Source organism: Sphaeroforma arctica (assembly GCF_001186125.1).
Source record: "Sphaeroforma arctica JP610 unplaced genomic scaffold supercont1.235, whole genome shotgun sequence".
Lineage (NCBI taxonomy): Eukaryota > Ichthyosporea > Ichthyophonida > Sphaeroforma > Sphaeroforma arctica.
The window spans coordinates 19286-27510 of record NW_014040323.1 but is presented as its reverse complement, the minus strand read 5'-3'; the positions used below and the strand labels follow the sequence as shown (position 1 = coordinate 27510).

At 40.6% G+C, this 8225-nt stretch overlaps 2 protein-coding genes across 2 annotated transcripts; one reads left to right on the top strand and one right to left on the bottom strand.

The window, feature by feature from the left end:
* Nucleotides 1–167: 167 nt before the first annotated feature.
* SARC_04275 (hypothetical protein) lies at nt 168–5543 on the top strand (the record flags this gene model as incomplete). The annotated part of the gene is made up of 7 exons (XM_014301893.1): nt 168–204; nt 605–676; nt 854–975; nt 1181–1318; nt 1560–1662; nt 2183–2421; nt 2633–5543. The coding sequence occupies 7 exons, from the start codon at nt 168–170 to the stop codon at nt 2783–2785; spliced, it is 864 nt and encodes a 287-aa protein (XP_014157368.1). The 3' UTR covers nt 2786–5543.
* Nucleotides 4043–5759, bottom strand: SARC_04274 (hypothetical protein; the record flags this gene model as incomplete). Its single annotated transcript, XM_014301892.1, has 1 exon — nt 4043–5759. Exon 1 carries the CDS (start codon nt 5732–5734, stop codon nt 4043–4045), a length of 1692 nt encoding a protein of 563 aa, XP_014157367.1. The 5' UTR covers nt 5735–5759.
* Between the last annotated feature and the right edge of the window lie 2466 nt (nt 5760–8225).

The following is an 8225-nucleotide window of genomic DNA, read 5'->3' as shown; positions in this document are numbered from 1 at the left end:
ACACACACACACACACAACGACACACACACACACACACACACAACACACACACACACACACACACACACACACACACACACACACACACACACACATATATATATATATATATGAAATTCTCATTTTCTCTTTGTTTTAGCAAATTCTTGTACATTTGTTTATATCTATGACTGCATCTGTATCTGCTGTCGAACGGTATAACTGTAAGTTGTTCCTATTCAAGTTATCAGTATCGAATGAAGCTTGCAATTTCTCAAGTGCAGAGAGACAATAGATATTGAATTTATGTTGGTGTATATTTGGTACAAACAGGTAGACGTATCAGCATGTTCATGTATTAGAGTGAACTTGTGACTGATTTATACGTATGAGTAGATACGTGAATCCAGATACACTTCCATTTCCCGTAAGTGATATACGGGTGTGCCACCATATGTGATAATTTAAGTGAAGTAAAACTCTTCCTATAGAGCGATTACGATCTTTATCAGCAAGCAACGCCCGGTATTTAGTTGCAACCGAATTATTATATGTGCGCCTACTTCATTGCCAGCAGCAATGCAAAATCAACTAAATTTCTCAAATTTTATGATCATATTGCAGCTGTCGAGACTCTTCCTGAAGATCTGAAGCACAATCTCACACATATGCGAGAATTGGATCTCAAGGTTGAAAGTATGTATTATGTGTGATGTAAGGTGGTGTATACGTATGATTCCGCCTTTACAGCAATAACATACTATCTTATCAGTTATGTAATTCGATATATCTGCACTTTATAAGTAGTCGATTGATAACCGAAGCGCAGCAAATTGTTAAACTGCAAACTTCAACATTTCTTGTGTCCCGTAGATATGTCCGATAGTATCAAGCGAAGGGTAGATGTCAACTTCAAGGGGAAAAAGTTCGCCGTGGGCAGCACAACACCAAAGGGCATGAAGGTCCAGAAAGACCGAGAAGAACTCATGGAGAAGGTGAGTTCTTTACTGAACTGGAAAATTTGACCTTGTCTTGCACACAGTCTCTGTCATGCTGATGTGTTGATATGGCGCATATGTGCGATTTATCTCATTTGTCATATGATAGAAGGAGAATGGTGCAAAGTACACCTGTGCTAAAATCGATATTTCCACAAAGTAGCGAACATTTAGTGATATTGCTTGAATTCCTGCCTATCAGATCTTGGCAGACTACAATGAAGCGATTCAGGTTTCAGAGAGCAAATCAAATCTCGCGGTGGAGACCTTCAATCTAGTCACGAGGCATAAGCAACGCCTAGAAATCGAGATAAAGAAGTTCAAACTTGATCTGGAAAGGGTGAGTCAGTGCATTTCAGTGACTAGATTTATTCGAATCATTCATATCGCATTGGTTTTAGAGTTAGATACTCCTATTCTTCGAACAAAACGACTCTTTATGCTTCTTTGATATCACCCCTTGGTACCTAGTGAAGTTTAACGTATTTCTGAGTAGGCTGAGATCGTGAGATATCAGTACTGAGAGATCTTGTTCGAAGTTTTGTTGACATGTTATAACCATACTGCTCTCACGTTTCCAGAAACAACCAGGTGTCACAGCAATGGGAGAGCAGAGGTCTCGGCTACTCGACACAGTAATCACACCGCAACCAAATGCAATTGCTGTTCTGGGGAATACAATAAGTAAGTTACAAATAATTGGAAGCTCGCGAATCAAGTTCTTCTGCGTGCCGATTTATGTCACGTATATTGATCGATTTGTGGTTCGGAAGTTTTAATGGGGAGTTAGGATCATTCGTGTGGCGGTTTCCTTTATCCTAAAACCCTAAAACTTTTAGCAGCGCGCAATGTGCTATCTCGAGGTTGGCTACGTTTGATCCACGACTTCACAAATCCAAACAAATTATCGGTAGTCTGTGTTTTGCGGATTAAGATCTCAGGTGTGCACTTTTATATGGCATTCATTTGAACCTTTGTGTGTCGGAATATTTTGGCGTGGTATCGTGCGACACCGTCTATTTGCTTGATGTTGTCGCAACATCATACCCTTCTTCGTCACGCTGCTGTCAGAGCCTGTGTCAGGTTCATTCCGCATCTCAAATATGTGTGTTTGCTGCAGGTCTCGTAAGGATTTGAAAAGGACTTGTAATTCATCTATAAACCATCTGGAAGGAGTACTCAAGCTCATCCTTGTTATCTATAGAACGTCAGCGAGGAGTGGAGAAGTCGGTCGAACCGCCAGCAAAGAAGCAGGTAACAGAGACGAACGTGCGAACGGCGACTGGATCTATAGGGCGCTCTGGGTTGGCTCAAACCGCAACCAGCCAGAGACGGATTAATCGTGGCGCGTCTGCTGGTGCTGTCGCAACACCGACACCTACACCGGCGATCATCGTGCAACTGCCAAAGCCTACGGAAGAGACGTACTGTATATGCAACCAGGTATGGCGAAGGTGTGAGTGATGGTTTATAAAGTTTCTGTTTTAGCGCCTACACGCTTAGTTTCGTTTGTATGAGACGCATCAGTATACTGGTGTATATCTGTAGCGTATGTTACACGGTAATTTTAGATGATACATACTTATCAAGATTTGCGGACAATGGCACACTGTAGCTTTTCAATGTTAACATCATTTCTCATGCTGTTGAACAGGTGTCCTATGGTGAAATGGTGGGATGTGACAATGAGAACAGTTGTTTGCGCGAGTGGTTCCACTACAGCTGTGTAGGTCTCACCGAAGCGCCGAAAGGAAAGTGGTATTGTCCCGAATGTCGCGTGACTATGAAACGACGGGGAAAGTTTTGATCGGGCAAAAATCACACATAGACCTGCAAAATTTCAGCTACCCGCTACCATTTTACATATGATACAGTATTATGTTTCAAGTTTCTCCTTCGAGACTTGCTAAACGGAAGAACCATTTGATAGAAATAATCCAACGGTCTCCAACATTCGCCAGTACCCGTGTGTTGGATACTTTTTCTGCTGGAGTATTCGATGCTTGCCAATGATCATGGACAGGATTTCCAACGGCATCAGTGCGCTTTATGCCTTTTGCATCCCATCCCTGGTATGTTTTCTTCATCTGATTGAGGAGACTGGATCTATAGTTATTCGACTGACTGGAAGCTTGATATAGGATTCGACCCGTGTTTGGTGATCTTGCGCGAGAAATACTGTACGGGCTGTATCCGGCCCTGAAAGCGACTACACACGACTAGAGGATCGACGCTACTATGACCGATATCGACAGGTAGTTGGTACACAATTCCGGCTATCAAGGTTCAGCCTGGAATGGTGGCCCAGGGGAAAATATTTTCTGCGTTGACTACATTGGTTGCTGGCTATCAAGCTTCGACAATCAAAGTTCGTGGCTGCTCCGTTCTCAGTACTGGAACTTCGCACCACATAGGTGTGATTTTGTTGGACAGCAAATAGCTGCTAGAGTTGAGAGAACAACCCCATCATACACAGTTGACGCTTAAGCGCAATCAAACCACCAACTGTGTCGATGGAAATGAAAGATACCAACGCGATGGCCGAAATGTCCGCTTAAGGGCACAGGAGCGTCAGTTCCCTGCCATGCAAGATGCAATCAAGACTTACAAAATTGATTGGAATACCAAACGGTTTGACGAATTTTGCCAACGTTAGTTGTTGATGTGCGATTGACAACCTCGGCAACATATGGTATGCGATGAGACAGCGCGACAGCCATTTTGACTCGTACTTCCCACGCCTTCAAGACTAGAGTTTCGGAGCTTATGCAGAGGCGGGCCTATCCCGTTTTTCCTGCAGTGTGGCGTTGTCTACCCCATGTATTTCGCGACTGGACGCGGACCAGCGCACAATACTTCTCAATATCGAACCAAATGCACCGCTGTGATACACAATTCCAATTCAGTCAGCGACCGCTACTCGGTCAGAATGGGAATCAGTAATAAAATAACTCGCACTCTACCAAAAGAACGGGAGCTAAATGTAGAAAACTCGCATGCTTTTTATCGTCTCTGTTGCATAAAAAAAATTACTCTACTGTTCATTTTTAACAGAATAGTGAATTTATAAATTGAATCGTTCGACAACATCTACAGATGTACCATCCACCCAGTCTGCGTCCGACATGGTGCCGTGGCTGGCCATGTACATAATGGTAGATTTTTCCGTCGAGGCAGTGTTACTATTGAATCGACATGATCCATCTATTACGAACCGTCCTTCGACAGCTTGGGAAGAATACTGACTATACACACCACCCTCAGCCGCTGAATAATTGTCGCTGAAATACGCGTTTTTCCATAGGAAGGTACTGTTACTGTTATGTATATTAGTGGAGAGGACACCACCACGTTCTTCAGAATGGTTTTCCCGATACACACCAGAGATTGTAACCACACTATTCTCCTCCAAATGTAGAAATCTCAACGCCCCACCTCTTGCGTTTTCCCCATCGTCCTTGGCGATATTTCGTTCAAAGAGGCAATCCTCTCCGACTGTGAATGTCTTGAAAATACCTTGAACGTGTATTGCCGATCCCTGGTTAGCTACATTGTCACGGAATGTGCTGTTTAGAATATACACTGACGATTGCATGTAGTCCAGATACACTGCGCCCCCCAGCGAGTGTTTGCTCGCCCATACTTCATTATATCTCGCAGTATTTCGCTCGAAGATACCTCTGATGGTGATTATGTATGGCTCAAACAACGCGATGACGGCGATCGCCGCACCACCAGGGTATGTGGAAGACGTGTTTCCCTTCATTGTCAAATCCTTGAAGGTACAATCGCTTGTGGATTCGAAACCGCGACTGTTGCCAACAAACACGCCAACTCCAGGGAGTGCACTGCGCATGTTTTGCATATGCACATTTTGCAAGGTCAAGTTGACACCTTGCTTACTAGGCCATGTGACGTTTCCTAATGAGCGAAAGCCACCCGCCATGTTATCACCAGCGGATGTGAAGTCGAGATCTTTTATGGTTATGATATGGCCATCCGGGTTGATTGCTTGAAGGATGGATGTCTCATTATTATCAAAGGTGGCGATGAGCTCTCCTGCATCACTATCACACTTTGCACCCTGGAAGCTAAGAATCACTGTATTAATATCAATCGGTTCAGGAACCTCGTGCTTGCCTCCGATCGTAATTATGTCGTTGTCTATACTGCTGTTTACCGCGGCACCGAGGGAAGTGTAGCACACAGTACCAATGACTGCCCCAGCACAATCGCACGCACTCGTTACTATAGTAATTGTATCTACAAGTTGTACTACAGTTGTATTCGCAGGTTGTGCCACAGTTGTATTCATAGGCTGTGAGACAGTTGCATTCACAGGCTGTACTACAGTTGCATTCGCAGGTTGTGCCGCAGTTGTATTCATAGGCTGCGAGACAGTTGCATTCACAGGCTGTACTACAGTTGTATTCGCAGGTTGTGCCACAGTTGTATTCGTAGGCTGCGAGACAGTTGCATTCACAGGCTGTACTACAGTTGTATTCGCAGGCTGTGCCACAGTTGTATTCGTAGGCTGTGATACAGTTGCATTCACAGGCTGTACTACAGTTATATTCATAGGCTGTGAGACAGTTGCATTCACAGGCTGTACTACAGGTATATTCATAAGCTGTGCTATAATTACGTTCACAGGTTGTGCCACAGTTGTTTTGGCATTTCCATCGAGCGTAGTATTCACGGGCTGTGCAACCGTGAAGCACAGAAAAGTTATTAAGAGAGTAACAATACTCTTCATCTTTGATAAAATATTTTTTTTTTGTGAGACGACACCGTCGGCGAGACTTATTTTATATACTACAATCTACATAGGGATGTTCATATTTTACGTTGAACTAACGCGGTATTTACAAGTCTAACATCAGAAATGAATAATGATATTGTCGTGTAGTCGAAGGGGAAATTAGTCTCAATACATAGGCGGGTACTGGGTAGGTTCAGTACGGTAATTCTCTTATAAAAAAAATCTCTGGGAGTCTGGGACCTGGAATAAAGTATGATATAATTGACAATAGAGGCCTAAAAAAGTAAAAAGAAAAAAAAAGGCCACAGGGCACAGGGCACAGGGCACAGGGCACAGGGCACAGGTGCTTTTTATGCCTACGGCTATTTCTGTGTATAAAAATTGTCCTGCCTTTTGTGTTTGTTTTCGAAATATTACAGGATGAACGATAGTAATATAATTAATTGTGGGTTTTTTAAAAACAAAAGCAAAATTTAACACGATGATTTTGTAGCCTCCTAATAAAAGAACTAAATAGAAAATAAATATGATATAAATGTTTAAAATTTAAAAGGCTATGTATAAATATGTATTGTTTTTTTAAAACAAAATAAATAAATAAATACTATGTACATGCATATGTACACCTAAAATGTATTTGTTTAAAAAAAAGTAGAGGCTATGAATTGGGTACATACGTAGTTTATATTGTTTTGAAAAAAAATAAAAAGAGCTTTTTAAAAAAAGATAGATATGTATAATGTAGGACCTGGCCGGCCCACCGGCCGCCGCCCAGAGAGGCTACCGCCTGACCGCCAGGGCCCCAGATCTTTTGACTTCATTAAAAAAAGATTTAACGACTCAACTTCAACTCTTCAAGTTAACCTAATTGCGTTTCCCTTTAAAAAAATAACGCAAAAAAAATAAATTTCAAAATAATATTAAAAATAAGCGTTTACGTTCAAAGTTTATCCTATATATAGTCCTATGGGTTTACAAATAGGTACCTTTTATGAGGCGGCCTAATTGTCACGAATTATCTCACTTTGATTTTGTGTCAGTTGTATTTTTAAACAAAAATCAGCTTTTCATTGGACATTACGCATTTTGTGGCCCTGTTATTCAACGAAAGGTCAATTTCTGAGGTGCACTTGGAAAATTTTCATGGTCGATTTGCCCCCGATATACTTTAAAACGCTTTAAAAAACAAAACTTTTTGCGTTTATGTATATAGCTTCTCTCATATAGGCAAAACGTATTGAGCTTAATCTTCACGTCTCAAAGTCAAGAAGAGTCTCAAGTCTCAAGTCTTAAGTCTCAAGCACTCTCGCAAGTCTCAAGTCTAATCTAAAGTCTCATCTCTTCAATAGTTCTCTTGTGCATTCTTTTTTGTTCTATTTATGTACAATTGTACAAGCAGTACATACATACATACATATGCACACACGAATATTTGTTTTTAAAAACAAGAACAAGAACAATTAAATTTTTCGTCGATTCCAAACTCCGAACTCCGAAATTTGAACTCCGAGACTCCGAGTACTCGACTCTGGGATTGGTTCTAATCTTTGACAGAGTAAACACAGAGGACTCAGAGCGTTTGCCATTTTTATTTAGATTCTAAAGTTCACCGGTTACATTAAAAATGTATTTTTCAAAAATACCAGTTACCAGTTTTTAATTTTTTTTACCACTCACCACTGTACCAGTTCTACTGTAGTCAGTGTAAATATTTAGTCAGTAACAAGTAAAATATTTAGTCAGTAACAAGTAAGACTGTATTTATGATTTTATGACCTGTGTACTGTATTTAAAAAAAAAATACAACACCCCACCAGGAGTTATATTTGATTCTTAAAAACAAAAGAGTATAACTTGCTATATGATTTTTGTTTTGTTTTTTTGTTCGAAACGAGTTTTGGTTTGGGAAGTAGACTATGTTTTCTTTTGTTAAAAATATAATTATCACTAAATCTATTAAAATAAGTATGACTGTATTCACAGTCCAAGGAGTGGGGAAACCAAAAATAAATACATATTTAATTGTTTATGTACCCAAAACCTGTTCTCCCGATATGTTGATGGAAGGCTTAACTTTTTTTTGGGGGTCTACATAAAGCTGAGGAAGAAAGAAAGCTAATCGAAGAGTCGAAGGCTGCACCACTGCCTCGGAATGGGCACCTACATGATGTATGCATAAGGAATTAACCTACTATTCTACAATAAACCACCTGTAGGCTGTGGCTGTGTGTGTAAGAGATTAGACATAGAGTAGGCTACGTCCTCTCGCATAAAATTGTATCTAGTAGTTGTTAGCTAATAGCTATATCCCTTGGTAGTTTCGAAATCGACAGCTAGTCGGTTCTCATTAGAGGCTACGTCCTCTGGCATAAAATTGTATCTTGTAGTTATTAGCTAATAGCTACATTCTTTGGTAGTTTGGAAAGCGACTATCTTGTTAATATATATATATATATATATATATATATATATATATATATAATAA